We start from the raw sequence: 19725 nt of genomic DNA, 5'->3' as shown, positions 1-19725 counted from the left end.
ATACTGCTCCTTTCCATAAAATCTGAAACAGAGTTGATTAGGGCCTGCAAGCTATTTGGAGTAAGCGCCAATACAACTACGGTATCTACATGCAACAGTATTGGTATTTGCAGCATCCTAATCCTAGGGGTGTCAGCACCAACCGCCTGGAGCGTTTCTTCCACTCCATTAATATATAGGGAGAAGACGAAGGGTGCCAATATACACCCCTGCTTGACCCCTCTCCCTATACCAAAAGATGGAGTTAATTCACCCTTTGTTTCACAGCAGACCTGGACTGTTGGATTACTAGACATATGAGTCAAGAGGGAGATGAACCCCCATGGTTGTCAACAGTTTGTCTATATCCTCCCACAGTCTGCTGTGATTGACTAAATTTAATGCAGAGTTCTGGTTAATGAATCATATGTGTAGTGATCCTTCTTTGGACAAAATGTATTTAACCATTAAAAGGTTCAGGTTGAGCGATTGCTCAACTGTCTCCAAGCCTTTCATAAACTGATATTAAGCATTAGAAATATTTTTATTTTCGTCTGCCTACTGTTCTAGTTACTCTAGCAAGACTCTCCTCAGCAAGTTAGCAGAGGATAGAGTAAAGCGATAGGGTGATAACATTTAGGATCATTCCTTGATCCCATCTTGAAGAGGGATATAATGAGAGAGGTAGTCCAGGATGGGGGTACATTACCAGCTCCTGTCGCGTTGAGGAACTTTGTCAGAAGCCAGGCCCATAATTCAGGTTCTGACATATAAGTTTTCATTGGAACCCCATTGGGTCCAGGAGCCTTCCTCTTGGGACTTTTAATTAATGCCCTTGCCACCTCATCCAGCACTCACATTTACTACGGTAACAGATTGTACCTTAGGTGTGTCTATGTATCATATCACAATACAGGGATTTCCACCACATCGGGGTTAGCAGAAGATGTCAGGAAGGCCTAGTTTTTTTCCATTTAGGCCATGTAAAGTTTTGTGAGCAGCGAAAATTGTAGATTAGATAACCACTAAAATGTGCGACATGCCCACTTTTATGCATGTGTTGTCTACCATTATGCCAGGGTTGGCCACTCTACAACTATGTATCAATATATAGTCATCTCTATCTCATAACATACCAGGTGTATTTGTATATCGCACGATTACCCGAAGGTGTCCTGGCGCTGAATAACAGATGTTTATTGTTACCCAACTCATTTTATCGATCTCAAATGGATGAAAGGCTGAGTGGACCCCCCGGGATTTGAACCTGTGACCAAGAGGTCGAACACAGGCCCCTGGAGTGGCTGCTTTAGTACACTGAGCCACTAGACCCGGCTTCATCCACATTCTCAAAATCTCATGCGCATATGTTTGCGTGTCTACGCAGACAATAGCTTCAGCACGTGTACATATCAGCACATAAACACACCGACACATGCACTTAGACCAACACATGTATTCACATGCAGGCACAAAATACAAGCACACTCAACCATCTAGAAGACACAATACTCATGAGACACAATACTCATGATTAAAACTTGTGCATGTACACACACTCAATTCTTCAATCTTTCAACCCCTATCTTGTTGACATCCAGGACATTGTGGAGCCACTCAGATCAATCCTTAAGGAACTATCCTTTAACACTTATAGAGCCTGCTTGTCAGTGCGACTAACCAGGCTGATAGTCCTAGCACATCTGATCTCAGGGTATTAGCTTGGTTATTGGAGGTTGTTGCTTTAAAAAGTAGTGGTGTTCTTCCCTTGCACCCTAATGGGAAGAACATTGCTGTTGCCAAAATATTTGCAGAACTTAAAAGGGTGGTTATTATTATTACTTTAGTACAATGAGAAACTGCTGATTAGTGGTGCCTAACTTTGCACAACTGGCTGCTGCATATCATTTGTAAGGTAAACTAAGGCCCAGGAACTGAGGCCAACATTTTCCAAAGATAACCCAGTTTAGTCCAATGGGATGTGTGGGATTTAACCCTTTTCTGGATCCACTTGACCATATCTACTTTATGTGTGTGATCTTTATTGACCATAACCACCCCGTGACCACGATCATTGTCTCTCCTCATCATTTCAGGAGGCTCCATCAAGTGCAGTGTGTATGTACAGACCATTGGGCCTTCCTTGAAACAGGCTAGCAAGTAGATGTTCCCAGTGTTTGTTCAGCTCGTACACCAATCATGATCACAGCCACAAGCAGATGCAGACCACATTTCACAACCCAGTTCACCAGATGCACACCCTTGTTGCAAGTTGACATGATCTGAGTTTCCAGAACCCCTACACCAAAGCTGCTTTATTTCCTGTACAGTAAAAGACATACATTGCCACTGATATGTGAAATATATTATAATAAAAAGGAAGTATGTCTATTTTTACTGCCTGTTGCCTTGCTTTTTTCGACAGCCATATTTGCTAGTCAGCACACAGTAATGGTCAATTATATTGCAGTAACAGTGCTACTGTAATACTTATTCTTGCTGTTGTTTTCACTCCTACGACCACCCATACCTGTAAAAAATGTGTGTTAGCTTTAAAACTCCGCCTTCAAGCGTATCCTCTTCTCATGTAAAAATGCCATGCTGTGAAAAATATATGATTTGATTTGAGACTGGCAGATTCATCAGCACAAAGCAGTGTGAGGTGAAAGCCAGTGATTCTTCCAACTCCTGTAAACAGGGATTAGGGTCTAAGATTTTCTTTATAAAAAAATTAAGTGGCCATCCAACTCATTTCGAAATTGACTGGCATAGTCGACCTGAAGGTACAGTGAGAGAAGAAGAATGCAGCAAGCACGTGATATGTGTTATGCTAGTTGTACTTAGGGAGTATAGGTCTGATTGCCTTCTAAGGAGCGTTCCAGAACATAGGGCCGCATTAGGATCGCGGACGGACTTGCGTCCGTCCACGACCCCAGAGCAGGAGGGAACCTCCGCATGGCATGAGGAGTTCCCTCCTGTGCAATTAGGATGAGACCGCCACCCTGGCGGTCACATCCTCTATTTTTAACATTGCGGCGGGTGCGGCTTCAAGCTGCACCCGCGGCAATGTTAAAAATGCAGTCATAGCATTTGCATGCAGAAGGAGTCAGGCACCGCGTGGTGCCTGCCGCTTTCTGCATACAAATGCAGGGGGGTACCATAGGTACCCCCCATGTGCACCCCCCACCCCCCATTCACCTAGGGGGCCCGCAACGGGCCCCCGCAGTGAAGTTCCGTATGCTTTTCCACGGCGGAAAACCCGCTGCGGAAAAGCATAATTGTCAGCCCATCCTAATATGGCGGACGGTGTCTGCGAGACACTGTCACCATATTAGAGCTTTTCCGCCGAGGTTGTAAGACGACCGCGGCGGAAAAGCTGCGGACGGAAACCAGGACCCACCAGCCATCCTAATGTGGCGGTGGGTCTTTGGTCAGTCCGCTGCGGTTTTTCTGCATCCTCTGGCCCGGCGGTGGCCTCCGCCGACCCGAGGATGCGGAAAAACCGCAATCATAATGAGGCCCATAATGTGGGCCTTCTTAGCATCACATATCCAGGTAGGGCCTGGATATCATAGCTCGCATCTGTCTGTAGCGCTGGGACGCCTCAGGGTAAACCTCGTGCTTTATAAATCTTCTTTTCATTTCATTTCATTCATTCAAGTGAAATGTTGCAAGATCGTTGATTTGGCTTTCATGCATTCTTGAGCCTGCAGCTGACATTGAATGGTGACAATCACATCGCCATCAGATGAATGGTTGGGTTGGCAGTTCTCTCTCCCTGCCATTGTAGAGGGCTTCAGTTCCTCACATAGAATGTTTATAATCTGGATTTAAAAGGAAAAAATACTAATTTCTGTTGAAGTTACGTCTGAAGTTCAGACACCCCTCAGGAGAATGTGTAGTGAATATGACTGGAGAATTACAACACCCCCAGATTTTCTAGGCATGTCCCTTGAGGTTTTGAAAGACCCCAAAGATTTGGAACTCTATGCAAATATTAGGCGTAAATCCATAATGCACTGATTTTTCAAATTTTTGGTGAATTGGACATAAAATCAAGCTTATAGGACCTCTTAATATATGCATGAACCGTATTGATGATTGTGATTGCCTGGGTGCCAAATAAGTCTACTATCTAGTAGTCACAAAAGAGGCTTTCCTAAATCTTCTCCGATTCTTTCCAACAATACGCAGCTGTGCAATATGGAACTACAGATCACTCAAACATGCAGAAATATTGAAAGTTTGCACAAATGTATGCACTTGTGCTCAGTGAATACTGCATGAACATACTGTAGTTCCATCCCAAAATAATAATTCTTGTATGATGTGTTTGCTTCTATTCGGAAAAATTTAGTGAATAAGAAAGTAGCCACTCATTTGAGACATATTGTTTTTTTAAATGTACATGCTTCTTTCAATAGTTTAGTCCGTGATTGTCCAGTGATTCAACTAACACACCAGTGGCTTTGAGTGCTCTGTGATCTCATCCGCTTCCATTCAGAAAAGTCCCTCAATTTTGGGGGCAAATTTGGCTCATCGCTACAGCATAATGTGTTGATTAATTTATGATCGTATGAATCATAATTTTTTCCAGATTGTAAAATTGATCAAAACGTCCAAGGAGCGGCCAATTACCTTGGCAATCGGCGATGGCGCAAATGATGTCAGCATGATTCTAGAAGCACACGTTGGCATTGGTAAGCTAAATTGTATTTTTACTTAGTTTTAAAGAAAAAATCCAATCTAGTGGTAAAAAAGTAAAAGAATGCAGTCCTGAGTCATTCCAAAGACCTTGCTAAATTTAGTTGTTCATAGCTAGCATCGGCTCTGAGTCTAGTTTGTGAGTATATTACGGAAGTGATCCTTTCCTACTTACCTCATTAGCCAAGGGTTGGCCCTTTCATAAGTATTCAAGAACTTGAGAGCTGTGATATAGTTTAAAGGGGCATGGTCTTGATTGACTGCTATATACGTACTTCAAGGGTCCTTCTGAAAACATGGTATCCGTTCCTAGATGAGCAACGTAGACCGTATTACCTCCCCAGAAGTTTAGATAGCATGATAAACCAGCTAATATTGTTAGCTAACGTTTTCCATAAATTTTTTGTAGGTGTCATTGGAAAAGAAGGTCGCCAAGCCGCAAGAAACAGTGATTATGCAATTCCTAAATTTAAGCATTTGAAAAAGATGCTTCTTGTTCATGGACATTTTTATTATGTTAGAATATCGGAGCTTGTGCAATATTTCTTTTATAAGGTAGGAAACTCAAGTACATTAATTGTTTACAATATCATGACTTACCAATGACACACTATTACATTGGTGAATTGACTTGATTTTATGATTTTTTTCTTTCAGAACGTCTGCTTCATTTTCCCTCAGTTTTTATACCAGTTCTTCTGTGGATTTTCACAGCAGGTTAGTGAGATACAGTTATTTCTCATAATTCCCTCTAATTTAGCGATATGTAATCAATGTGACACACAAGTATTGAAGACATTATTTCAGGCAGAACCTCTGCTGCAGTAAAGTGTTGCAATGTAAAATGAATTAAAAGAATCATAGCCAACAAAGAATGCTTTCTTCCCATCTATTAAAGCCTAGATATCCATAATTTTCCTCTCATGGTTTCTGTTTTGGTTTGTGTTGCCCTGTTCTCAGGCATTTACTAGGATCCCACATAGGAAGGAGCAAATACCATGTTCTTTGCCTTGAGTTTTTCAGGTTGAAAGCGCACTCCTAAAAGTAGAAGCCCAACTTGGTTATTTAGGGCCCGATGTAGGTACCAAATACCGGTCGGAAACGGCCGATTACGGCCGTTTCCGACCGGGGTTTGGCCTACTGAAATGTAGGGGACCTTTTTTTGTCCGATTCGGTATTTTACCGATTCGGTAAAATTACCGAATCGCAAAAATACCGAATCGGTAATTTTACCGATTTTTTTTAAATTTGGGATGTAGGTGGGACTACTTTCAGTCCCACAGGCCCTTCAGATTCGGTATTTTAACACCCAATCCAATTGGGTGTTAAAATACCGAATCCAGGTGTGCATGCACATGTGTGCATGCACACCTATCCCATGTGACAGACAGACATGCCCTTAGGGCATGTCTGTGTGCCACATGGCTCACATGCCTTTTTTTGGGGTGCTGGAGGGTGTCATAGTGACACCCCCTGCACCCTTGCACAAATCGGTAATTACTGAATCGGTAATTACCGATTCGGTAATGCCCATTTGTTTCCTATGGGCTTCAAGGCCCATAGGAAGCAATGGGGGATACCGAATCGGTATTTACAGAATCGGTAAATACCGAATCTTACAGATTCTGTATTTACCGAATCTGAAATACCTACATCTCCCCCCCCCCTCTAATTTACCACTTCATAAATACCGATTCGGTATGATTCGGTATTTATGAAGTGGTAAATGTAGATTTACCTACATCGGGCCCAAAGAAGGAAAAATAGAGGCTTAAAATATTACTTGGAGATTGTGTATCTTCTCCCTCTTGAGAATGACCACTTTTGTCATTACACAAACTACTTACACACTTCAATTCCCCAGGACAGGACCCTTTGGATTAATACTTTTAAATATAGTTTCACACCAACAGGCAAGACCTAGTGCACCAATATTTACTCACTTATTCTTTTTTCAAATATTTGTTTAAAAAATATCTTCTCAAAGAAATAATAGAAACTGGCATGTAATTCGAAACCGCAGTAGAAAGGATTTAGCCTTTTCTGCATTTTTATGGGCATTTGCGTTTGTACCATCGCACAATGCTCCTCCCAACAAGAGAAATCTCCAGCTGTTTTTTTAAGGCTGTGATAGAATGACTTAGTAGCACTCTGGTACTTAAACAACATAATTTGTTTCCTCAAATTTTATTTCATTGTCTACTAGAGTTGCTTGCTTTTTTAACATGGGGTTCTTAAGATTATGTGGCGACTGTGATATCAGCTAGCATGTAATACTTGAGCTTTGGCATGCAGATATTGTCAGAAGGTTAAACCACCGCACTTGAAAAACACTAGGTCGGCCTTTTAATCAAACTAGTGAAAGAGCATAGACCTAATTATCCAGTATTAGGGGTGTCTTTCATAGATTCACATGCCTGAATCATTCCCCGTCGTCGAGACGGGAGCCTCCGGTACATAGAAAAGTAATGTCCTATAGACATACATAGAGAAAAATAGGCCTAAGGGCCTCACCTTAGTAGCCTATCCTTGTCCTTATGTAAAAAGGACCAAACTCTTAGAGCCAGCCAATCAGCTATCACCTCCCTCTAGAACCTTCCTGACAGGAGCCTCAGTCTCTCAGATTTTCTACCGCACGTTGTGCTAGGGAGTCTCCAGCCTGAGTTCTCCTCAGGATCTCTTCAAAACCAAATTGTTCACTTTTAAAAGTGAGTTATTTCTTCAAAATCTCGAACAGGATTACTTCAAGCCACTTATCACTGCAGTAAGTGATTTATTTCTTCAAAATTCTGGCATGTCTGAATCCCAGAAGAAAGCCCTTTTCAGTGCCTGCTCTTCATGTGGGAAGAAAAGGCTACATGTTGAAGACAAGCATGACCTATGCTTATATTGCCTTTATCCTGACCACATACCTAAAGACTGTAAGATATGTAGGTCTTTCCCTAACAAAACCTTGAGGGACAGAGAAGGTCGCCTGCTCATCTGGCTGGACAGGCTTAAAAAGAGGGAAAATGTGGAATCCTCAGAGGGAAGCTTTTCAATGACCTCTGAAGTCTCCCTGAAGAGGCCAAGGGTGGCGTCCCCTGGCCCCTCAGACGCTCCTCCTATGAAGGCACAAAAGAAGTCTTCAGAGGCAAGATCGACAAAATCTTCAGTGTCTGTAAAGGATTCTCAGGCTTTTAAGAAGCCTACGCAGTCGTCCAGCAAACTTGCGACATCCTCCTCGGCGCAAAAAAGAGTTGTGGTGCCAGTTTACGTCTCCACAGCGACGACGACTGTGTCGACGACGACAGCATCGTCGGTTTTCTCATCGACGACGACCACTCCTTCATCGTCGTCAGCAGGTAAACCTATTCCATCTATAATACTGCTGAAGCCGTCGTCGACGTCCAAAACCTCGTCGACGACGAAGATTGCCCCGTCGACGACGACATCGTCGATGAAGAGCCCCCCGTCGACGGGAGTGTTGACGACAAAGACGTCGATGACGAAGACGTCGACGACCAAATCACCATCGACGAGGAATGAATCGTCGACGAGCGCATCGTCGATGAGCGCATCGTCGACGAAGAAGATATCGTCTACAGAGGCACCGTCGACGAAGGTCATGCCGTCGACGAGGGTACCATCGACGGGGGAATCGTCGTCGGCATTGGTCATTACTGAGCCGTGGAAGAAATCCAAGCTGATAGAAACGTCATCTTTGACCCTACCACCGTCGACAACACCAGAGACGACGGCAGGGGCTCCTGCAAAAGGTTCTGTGTCTGGCAAACTGACCAAGAAGCAGATTACACCAGAAACAACGTCACCAAGTAAGGTGCAAAGTCATTTGCCTACGGACATTCTCCAGAGTGAGGAATATGAAGAAGAACTCCTGGATCAGGCTACTTCCCTTTCAGACCTTCACGTGAAATGTCAGAGCACGGACGAAGAACAGGATGAGATGAGCTACCAGGAACACTCTTTCCAAGCTCATGTTCGCACAGAGGTCACCCCGATGGTATGCCTTCCCGTTTCAATTGTAAATGACCTTAAATACCTTATCCAGGACTACAAACAGCGTTTCCCGGAAACACCGGCAACTGAGACAGGGGCCCGATGCCTGCTACAAATACACCAGTGGCAGCCCCAAAACAGACACGGCCAACTACTCAGGTCCCCCATGAGAAAGTGCCACCTCAGGTGATGGACGAGGAGGCTGAAGAAATGGAAGAGGGGGAAGTCCAAGAAAACCAGACGGATCTCGAAGAGGAGGAAGAGTATGTGGCATCTTCCCCAGCTTCACCCAAACCGCGCCAGGCAGATTCACCGCCAGTGGACATTGGCGGTTTCCATAGAATAGTGGAAAGAGCAGTGAAGCGATTTCATATGGTGATGGAATCAGCTGAGACCGAGTGCTTCTTATATGACTTCAAGGAGCAAACAAAGAAGACAACGAAGTCTATCCCAATAATAGATTTTCTCTGGAACCAGGGAAAGAAACTGATGCTGACGCCGGCCTCTGTACCTGCAGTTGTTCCACGCCTGGATAAAAAATACAAGGCTCCAACCACAGCGCCAGCTTGTGAAGTACCTAAAAATCCTCATACTCCTTCTCAGGGGTCTTACCAATAAGTAGTCCATCCAAAAGCAGCAAATAAATCAACAGAGAATCTGAAATATGAAAAGACATCTTTATTACAATTAATTTTGAGGCTACGTCGCCCAGTCACACCTAAAGCAACTGGATGAGGCAGTCTGCCTGAATGGTCTCCGCACAGACCTTTTATACTGTTTATCATGCCCTAGGCAAACATTCTTTGTTTTACAGTAGATAATTCACATATTTCCAACACAAAGAAAAAGCAAAGTCATGATAACAAGTCCATATTTCAGTTTGTCCAGTTTATAATTAACTATCCGGCAAGGTCCAGTGTTTCCATCAGATATCGACGGACCCCTAATAAAAACTGGCACCTCCTCCTTGTAAAACAGATCATAAAGAAAGAAAAAGAGACAGGTGTGTGTAAGATTAGACATGGTTTGTGTGTGATGAAAGGCTTATGGTATGTTGTGCCTTGATACTAATCTCGCTTGGCCACTGGGAAAGGAACTGCCTGAACAGGTTTGGCTTGAGGCAGTGGAGTCAGCTCGCCCAGGTCACAGAGGAGTCAGGAAAGGTGTACGTGTCCTTTCAGCTCAAATTCGGCCTTGGTCAATTGACTATGTAAGGGCAAACCACAAGATGGATGCCGCTCACAAAATGGAACCCGAGGGTTCGAGAGAGGAAGTATGATTTAGGGGTGTTCGCGTCACTTAATCGTGACGCAAATGCACAATTATAATGTCCTAATCATTACCGGTCTGCCAATACCAAATTCGTCATGGTATGATGATATTTTCTGACACAAGTGTTGGGCTTCGGTACCACATTACAGCAGGGTCCATAATTTTCAGAACCACAGACCCTCCTTTTGCCCTTATATAGGCAATAACTCATGCTAATCTGGGTCCAAATCTGTATTCATCAAATCATTGAGATGCTGCTGTAGCATCATCCTGTTGCTTAGTTCATCTCTTGATACAGGCTTCCTTACACATGATGTAGCACAGAGGCCACATATTGCAGGAGCGCACTGCACACACAGGCAGAACATGAACAGAATGGCTAAGATCATTCCAACGAGTATCAGAGTTTTCCATCCCCAGGCAGATATCAGTTCCCAGAACCACTCCAGAAGCTTGTAACTCATCTCTAGGAATCGTTCTGTACGAGTCAATTGGTCTGCTCATATTTGCAATTCCTTCTACCAATGCTTTATTGCTTGAGTCACTTTTCGTTGAACGTAGGGAATATGGTTCAATGGCAAATATAAACATAGTCTGAAAAAAGCCCACAAAGAGCCATTGTGGCTAAATGGCAGGACAAAATACGCGGTACCCTTATCTGCCGAGTGTGGCATAGGTCCACACACCCAACAATTTGTTGTGTTCATTACAGACTGGTGCTGGTGTAGGAGCTGAACGAATTAGTTATTTACAAATTCTAACCTTCTGGCAGACTCGTGTTCAGGTAGGGGGTGAAAGGAGTGTGGGGAAACAGTAGGAGGAGGTGTGGGCTGAGTGTCGTGTGCAAATGAAACTTGAAAGGTGAATAAAGCATAGCCTATTAAAAATATCATTATACTACACAACATAAAAATGCATATTATTAAAAAAAACATTTTGGCCATCACAGTGCATATTCTTGTTTCAAAGTTCGCTGATTTGGCAGGTCTCTCTATCTAGGGAAACTCCATCCTCTAAGTTGCTGCCCGCGGTGGGAGATTGATTCTGCTAAAGAGTGCTTCTGTTCAGTCCAGGGTAACTCCCTTAGACCAACCAGAACTGTCGACCTAACAGTCTCCAGCTGCACTCCAAAGACTGTGGCAACCGCGACCCTAGCAGCAGAACCGGATGGCATTTCGAAAATCAAAAATGAGCAAGTATCCTAGATGAGAGAGCTGCACAAGAAAATAAAAAGAAAATATTATTTGTCCATAGTCATAGTTCTTGGCCTACAAATCCGCTTCCATGGTTTTCTTTGTTGGGCCTCTTCAATTCAGGCCTTTTCATGAAAAAAGTACTGTTTAGTTGGAGTGCCCTCCTGGCAAAACACCCACAGCTCACTCGAAAGTCTCAATGTCTCAAAACAATGCACCAGTGTCTCTTCTTTGTGGCAGACACTACAAATGATGTGCCTTTCATTGATCAAGGGCACAACGCATCTCATGCAGATCCAAGCACTACTGAGAAACAACCCAGCAAGATCAGCAGCACTTTCAGACTCCAACACTCATCATTTAGTGTCAGAGGACGCTCAAGCTGCTCTCTCATGGGCACTAGAATGTAGTGCCTTCTTCCAAACGTGGATCCTTGGGTGCACTGCCTTTCCGCTGGAGCAAAGCAAGAGGTGTGGGTGTGGCCAAAACTCGGGCCAAGGGCTCAAGGGACTGTACACTGACAGAGGTTTCCAGCACATAACAGGTACAAAGCCCAAACGAACAAACTCTCATTCTGTCGCAAACAAAGAACTAGCTCCTCCTTTTTTTTCTGTAACACTTTCGTTGAAGCAAATGCCTTGCTTGGGAGGTACCACTGATGTCGTGCTGATGATTGCTGTCCAGCCTCGTGGCTTCCTTGTTGCAGGAATTTGTAGAGCCAAGAAATCTGTCATTCATCTGTAGCGGTCACTGATGGGGAGTGGGCTTAGTCTTGATCACAGGTCTGCAGGGTATCACTCTTCCTTTGACCCTGGAAGATCCAGCAGAACCTAGTGATGTAAGAAAGGTAACACAATTGTTAGTTTCCCTCAAATCAAGCACAAAAACAGTTCATGGGTTTTAACAAGGGGACTGCAAGCAGGTGGCCTGCAATCTGCAAGGGAGTGGCCATACGCCATAGGAATCTAAATGGATGTCCTCACACAGTGGCATTGTCTAATGGGGTAAATACATATTTTCCTCAATTATTAAGCCTAGGTGTTCCTAAATTCCTTATCTTAGAACATCTCAAATAGAGAAACGACATAATACAGATTATCAAGGACATGAAGAAAAAGTCCCTTTAAAAAAATGTGCATCAGGTGCACTATGCAATACAAAGGCAAATGATCAAATGTGCAGACAAAGGACAAGCACTAGAAAGTCCTGGTATCTGCATGATTAGAACACATCTGATCCCACCAAAAATTAAAGCGGCAGGAACAAAAGAGAACTGAAAAATTAAAAATAGACATTGAAAATTCGTCATGTTTAAAAGGTAAACGTAAGGTATCTCCTATTGAGATGGAAAACTTGTCTTACTATAATATTGGGTCAGTTAACCAGCCTATCACTACCCTGACAGTCTGATAAAACATTTTACATAACATGGGGGGGGTCCCTGATACATCACTACAGTCTAGAAGTGTGCACATAAACAATACACCCATAATAAAATGGGCTGACTGGTGAAAGGAATATGGAGAAGGGGAAATTGAACTAGGACAAAATCCCTAAATAACTAAGCATATCCCTAAATGACTAAGCAAAATCCCTAATACCTAAGCATAATGCGACATTGGTCAGGGGAGAAGCAACAAAAGAAAAATCTATAGGAAGAACAAGAGTTTGCTTAGGTGCCTCAGGCATGTGACACAGCACCAAGAGTACGGGGAATACACAAAAGACCAAAGTTACACAAATTCTAATTCTACCTCTGGCAACTACACCATATACGGTAATCCTAATTAATGTTCCTGTTCTCTCTTCAGGGAGAGAAAGAAATGAAACCTGGTTTCCTTTCAAGGGACAAAGCCATATGCTATTTGGGAAACAAAACATGATTAAGTAATGCAATATAGAAATTAGGTCACCTTGAGTCACAGATCTATAATTCCATCCTTAGGTCCAATCAAGGATACATAACAATTTAGGGCTGCCTATTCCTTTAAGGGAATGTGCAGTAAGTGACTAACATCAAGTGATACACTTTGAACCTGTATATCTTTTTAGTTTTCTTCAATATCATTATAGCCAGATTTAGGCATGCACTGGTAAAAGTGCTGCCTGTCTTCCTCACAGTATGAAAACCATATCTGTGAAATTTATCATTATACCAAATTCGTCCAACTATTGTGCAACGATACGTATCGTCATACGGACCCCTTCACAACACTGGAGAACTTGTAATAGTAACAACATAAAACAAAACATACACAAAAATAAAAAAAATGCACATGTCAAGTCATCACATATACTCGCTGTATATCAAGCACAAAAGGGCAGCACAGACAAAACAACAGCATGTGGATAAGCGGTGACACACAGCGCCATGGAAACCTGCAGCCCAAAATGCAATATTTGGGCCTGTCTAAAGTTTGTCAGGTCTAAACTCCATACTCTCCTTTTGACAGTGAGCACAGCGTAGTTGGAATCTACTGTCAAATATAACTTCACTGTCTCTCTTCTAACATACAGGTCCAATTAAAATATTTCATGACGGGGCCAAATAACCAAACGAAAACATGAACATTTTTTCCTTTCAAAGAAATTACGCAAACACATCTCTTTTCAATTAACCAAACTCATGTGTCTTGTCCGCTTTAAATCACCTAGAACAATCCATGAATAATCTGTTGGCAGAAGCAGAAAAAATACACAACACACAAAAAAACATTGTAACATACACAAAAATAAAGTTACATTACTTAACTGTTACTCTCTTGTCAGTTCACCTCACAACATCAAGCCATCTTATTTTTACCGTTCTAAAAGGAAATGGTTATACTGACACTCCATATTAATTTGGTACCTATAATGTGCACTGAAAAAAAAAATAATACCTAATGAGCAAATCTTTTTTTTACGTAGGCCTGTAGCCTATAGCCTTCAACATTTGAAAAAGGGCTGCATCTTATTTCCTATCTAAGACTTAATGCAACACTTCATTTTCTGTAAAATAAACGCAGCTAGCAAATATTATTTTCCTTAGCGTGGAGACACAAATGTATCAGTTCTACAGAGCATGTAACACGATTTTTGGTATTTCCAAAGAAACCCTTTTTATTTTCCCTTTTAAATTAAGGTCTTTCATTTTATGATGTTCTCACGGAGAAACCAGAAACCAGAAACCCCACCTCTAGAGGCCCGTTCACCAAGTCATTCTGCATTCCTCAGAGGCAAAGTCCTAATTAAGAGGTCGCAAATGTCAACATGACAGCCTTCTTCATTGTTTACAGAGAAACTAACAGATAACATCTCAGCAGCGCTGAGCCAGCCTCTGCAATCTCTCAGCCTGCAGCTCCTGCCACACTGACGCTGTCAAAAGCCAGAAAGCTTCTAACCTGCAATAATTCACTCTATTTTGAAAAATAATTTCTCTTTTATTTAGGCGCCAAAATTATCTCTATACCCAGATCATTAAACTACATTAACTGTCAATGTTTCTCAAAACCTAAAGACACACAGACCAGTGTTTTAGAGTAAATGCTTGTTGCAATCCTATGGTACACACTTCATCAGTCTTAAATAAACAAACTTTCCGTAGGCCTAGCTGAAGCTAGAACCTTCAACCCTGATATTAAAACAAACCTGTATACTGGTACATTAACCCACTGAATCATAAGAGGGCACAACCCTGCAAGTATATATCAAAACCTAAATGCATGCATTTGCTTAAGCCTGAGACACTTTAAAAAGTACTCTAAATGAAAGCAAAATGCAGTTTAAACAGTGATTTTACTCAAAATCGACTTTCACATTTTGAGCATTAAAAATGAATATCCCACAATTTTCTTGTATAATATGCATTGCTAGAATGTCTATTACATAACCCATGAGTCAGGCATTTGAAAATAATAACTTATACTTTATAAAAATGAGCTTGCTTGCGCCTATGGCAAGGGGAAATTATACACACGAATACTTGTCATTTTAGTGATGCAACGTAACTTAAATCAAACTTTAATGCTAGGAGGTCATAGCATGAGTGTTAAGCTTTATAAATATTAAAACACGATTTTTGGAGCACTTATTTTTAATAATTATTTCTTCATAATTAATAATTTTAGTCTTCTAAAAACCCAATTATCCCCTTTTTTGTGATTGTTGTACATATAAGAGTCCGTTGCATCCCTTGCCTATTATTTAGATGCATTAACTCACAAACCTAAGCGCATATGCCTAACTTAAAACGCGTCACAATTCCTGCGTCACATTTTTGCGCCACTTTTACTTAAAAGGACTGTTATGCAAACTCCCACCCGTGTTTAACTAGTGCTGGCTAAATGAACATTCCTATCAAATGTTCTGCAGCTGAAAGGTTTGCCTGTGAACATCTAATACAGTGCATCTAAGGAAAAACGCTGTAAATTTATTTATTTTTGCAAAAATAGGTAATTTCGTTTTTGTTTGGGGCCTTATTTATATCTATTGAATGTGACCCACACACACACATTGAACTCATTTCAGACATAGACAGAAGTGTTGAAACATTCAGGGCACACAATACAGCGCTTTCATAAATTGTGCGAACGCTATGTACGTACCGAAGTTACACTAATGAGAAAAACCACATAAACATTTAAACACACATTTAAACCCACTAATCAACACTCAAGACGAAAACAGGACAGTCCAGACTGTACTTAAACCAAGTAGCTGTAAGTCATATTTACAAGAAACATTTCTCAATAGTGTCCCAAAAGACTATAAACAGCCCAACAGCACTAGCTGTATGTGCAGGAAAACAAAAATACCCTCAATTCACTAGCTTTAGCTGGCAGAACACCAAAAATCGTTCTGCATATAAAAGTGCACAGAGCAAAGGATCCTTGTTTTGTATCATGTCATATTTTAATTCCCTGGGGATACAAAATCACCAAGGAAGAAATATGTTTTGTAAACCTAACCTATTTAACCGGCTAATCCAAACGTATACAAAATTGGCCAACACAAATCTTCAAATTTGCTAAGATCAGGCATCTTATAGCTCACTAATCTAGCTCCAAACTTCAAGGGGCTATCTCTATCGATACACTTGTAAATATGCAAAACCCTTGATTATTGAAAATTGCAATCCTCAAATACAAACCAAGCAAAAACAAAGGACTGGGAGCGACCCACTTATACTTCAACTAAAGCAGATGGCATTACCTGCCTACACAAATTGCAATTCGCATATACAAACCTATATAAATCTATCAAAGCTATACCAAACAAATAGGTTCCAAATTCTAACTGCCAAGTTCTAACTGCACTTACAGTCTCTTCTTTTTCTTTTCTTTTTTTTTAAACTTACGCCAAAAGATTCCTCAGTCATGAGTGACATCTTTTGGAGATTTCAAGTCAGAAAAATCAAAAATATACTGGGCCGCAAAGGCAGAGAATCCCCCAGAACCTCCGTGCACAGAGTACCTCTTTTAGTAGATTTCTGTCTTGCCTTCCCCAGTAGATTTCTGTCCTCTGACAAGATTACTCCTCCAGATAGTCACTTCTTGAAGAGGCCCACAGTTGGTTGCGCCATTTGAAGTACCTAAAAATCCTCATACTCCTTCTAAGGGGTCTTACCAATAAGTAGTCCATCCAAAAGCAGCAAATAAATCAACAGGGAATCTGAAATATGAAAGACATCTTTATTACAATTAATTGTGAGGCTACGTCGCCCAGTCACACCTAAAGCAACTGGATGAGGCAGTCTGCCTGAATGGTCTCCGCACAGACCTTTTATACTGTTTATCATGCCCTAGGCAAACATTCTTTGTTTTACAGTAGATAATTCACATATTTCCAACACAAAGAAAAAGCAAAGTCATGATGACAAGTCCATATTTCAGTTTGTCCAGTTTATAATTAACTATCCGGCAAGGTCCAGTGTTTCCATCAGATATCGACGGACCCCTAATAAAAACGGGCACCTCCTCCTTGTAAAACAGATCATAAAGAAAGAAACAGAGACAGGTGTGTGTAAGATTAGACATGGTTTGTGTGTGATGAAAGGCTTATGGTATGTTGTGCCTTGATACTAATCTCGCTTGGCCACTGGGAAAGGAACTGCCTTAACAGGTTTGGCTTGAGGCAGTGGAGTCAGCTCGCCCAGGTCACAGAGGAGTCAGGAAAGGTGTACGTGTCCTTTCAGCTCAAATTCGGCCTTGGTCAATTGACTATGTAAGGGCAAACCACAAGATGGATGCCGCTCACAAAATGGAACCCGAGGGTTCGATAGAGGAAGTATGATTTAGGGGTGTTCGCGTCACTTAATCGTGACGCAAATTCACAATTATAATGTCCTAATCATTACCGGTCTGCCAATACCAAATTCGTCATGGTATGATGATATTTTCTGACACGAGTGTTGGGCTTCGGTACCACATTACAGCAGGGTCCATAATTTTCAGAACCACACTTGCCTTAATGGGCACCCGAAACCGGATTCGGTCGTAACCCAGGCGGCCCAAAAGAATTCTCGCAACCCTTCCTCTCCTCTGTCAGCCCCACCGGACAAGGAAGGCAGGAAGTTGGACACAATCGGTAAAAGGTTTACAACGACATCGGCCATGACCATCAAGGTGGCCAACTCCATAGCCCTGTTGGGGCGTTATAACCGCCAGCTTTGGGAAGATATAGTCCCATATATAGCGGAACTGCCAGACACAGTTCAGGAGGAGGTCAAGGCACTGCTTACGGAGGGTCAAACCTCGGCAGCTGAGATCATTGATTGTGCCATAGATGTAGCCATGACGGGCTTTCGAAAACTAGCTGGGGCAGCAGTCCTGCGCCGTCAGGGATGGCTTAAGGCAACATCATTCAGACAAGAGGTGCAGACAAAGGTGCTGGGCATGCCCTTCGACGGCCAACACCTTTTCGGGGACAAGATTGACGAGGCGCTCCAAGCGATCAAGAAAGACACTGATACTGCTAGAGCACTTGGTACTTTGCAGGCAAGGAACCAGTCCTTTCGAGGCAACAAATCCAGGGGCCAGTCCTCCTACAGGGGATCCTATCAAAATAGGTCCTCGTATTCCTACCAGAATAAATCCCAGTACCAACAGAAGCAGCAACAAGGTCGTCAGACTTCTTATGGGAGATCAAACTTCAGGGGCAAAAACCAGAAGAAGAGCACTGGCGGACGCCAGTGACCAATTACTACAGCCAGTCCAGCAACTATATCCCTCATTAAAGATTGGAGGAAAATTGACCCATTTCCTAGACAATTGGCATCTCATCACCACAGATCGGTGGGTACTCCAATTAATAAGATTCGGCCATTCCCTGGAATTCACCACCATCCCACCTGCAACCCCTCCCCGCAGGCTTCTGCACAAACATCTACGCCTGCTGCTCCAGGAAATATCTGCGATGTTGAAGAAAGGAGCGATCGAGCGAGTTCCATCATCTCAAAGAGGGAAAGGATTCTATTCCCGCTTCTTTCTTATACGCAAGAAGGAGAAAAAGTGGAGGCCCATACTAGACCTCAGGGCACTCAACTCTTTCCTGAAGAGTCAGTCGTTCAGGATGGTGATGATCCAAGAAATACTAGGCATACTGGAAAAAGGAGATTTTATGACATCTTTGGATCTCCAGGATGCCTACTACCACATCCCGATACTCAAGGGGCACAGAAAATTCCTGAGATTCGAGGTGGCAGGACAGCACTACCAATTCAAAGTCCTACCGTTTGGCCTCAAATCCGCACCGCGGATTTTCACCAAGTGCCTTTCACCTGTGGCAGCTTTCCTGCGTCAAATGGGTCACCAAGTCTTCCCCTACCTCGACGACTGGCTGGTAAAGGCACCTTCAGCTGCAGGCGCGACCGAATCCTCCAACGCCTGCACCAATCTCTTTCAGCAGCTAGGATTGACTCTCAATCACGAGAAATCCTGCATGACCCCAACAAGAAACATCACCTTCCTCGGGGCGACCTTGAACACGGAATGCGCAAGGGCATTTCCTTCAAAGGAAAGGAAAAACAAAATAATATCTCTGGCCACGGCTGTGGCATCAAAGAAGTCCCTAAGAGTTCGAACCTACAAATCACTCCTAGGAATGATGTCTTCTTGTATACTCCTCATCCCTCACTGCAGACTCAGGATGCGCCCATTGCAAGAAGCCCTCACGAACCAATGGACACAGTGTACAGGTTCTTTCGAAGACATTGTGAAGATAACACCACAAATATCCAAGAGCCTGGAATGGTGGAGAAATCACAAGAATTTGTCTATAGGACTGCCATTCCTACTTCCAGCAGCACCTCTGGTGATCACCACGGATGCATCCCTGGAAGGCTGGGGAGATGTCCTCCAGGACCTCCAAATAAACGGCAAATGGACAAATCAGGAGAAGCAACTCCATATCAATCTTCTGGAACTGAGGGCTGTGTATCTGGCACTACAAGCCTTTTTACCACGCATCCAGAACTCCCAGGTGCTCGTCAGCTCGGACAACACCACGACGATGCACTATCTCAACAAACAGGGAGGAACGCGTTCGCTCACTCTATCACGCGAATCGCAAAAGGTCTGGAACTGGCTTGTACTCCATG

At 42.7% G+C, this 19725-nt stretch overlaps 1 protein-coding gene across 3 annotated transcripts in view; it reads left to right on the top strand.

Annotated features, from left to right (window-relative positions):
* The window catches only part of ATP11A (ATPase phospholipid transporting 11A), a 941588-nt gene that overhangs the window by 780185 nt on the left and 141678 nt on the right, over positions 1–19725 (top strand). For all 3 annotated transcript variants that reach the window (XM_086934336.1, XM_086934337.1, XM_086934338.1), the window contains exons 21-23: positions 4577–4679; positions 5093–5238; positions 5341–5400. In XM_086934336.1, the coding sequence (XP_086790462.1) occupies positions 4577–4679; positions 5093–5238; positions 5341–5400 (309 nt within the window). The remainder of the gene's footprint in view (positions 1–4576; positions 4680–5092; positions 5239–5340; positions 5401–19725) is intronic.

Source organism: Lissotriton vulgaris, chromosome 8 (genome assembly GCF_964263255.1).
Source record: "Lissotriton vulgaris chromosome 8, aLisVul1.2, whole genome shotgun sequence".
NCBI lineage: Eukaryota > Metazoa > Chordata > Amphibia > Caudata > Salamandridae > Lissotriton > Lissotriton vulgaris.
This window is presented reverse-complemented; position numbering and strand designations above follow the sequence as displayed.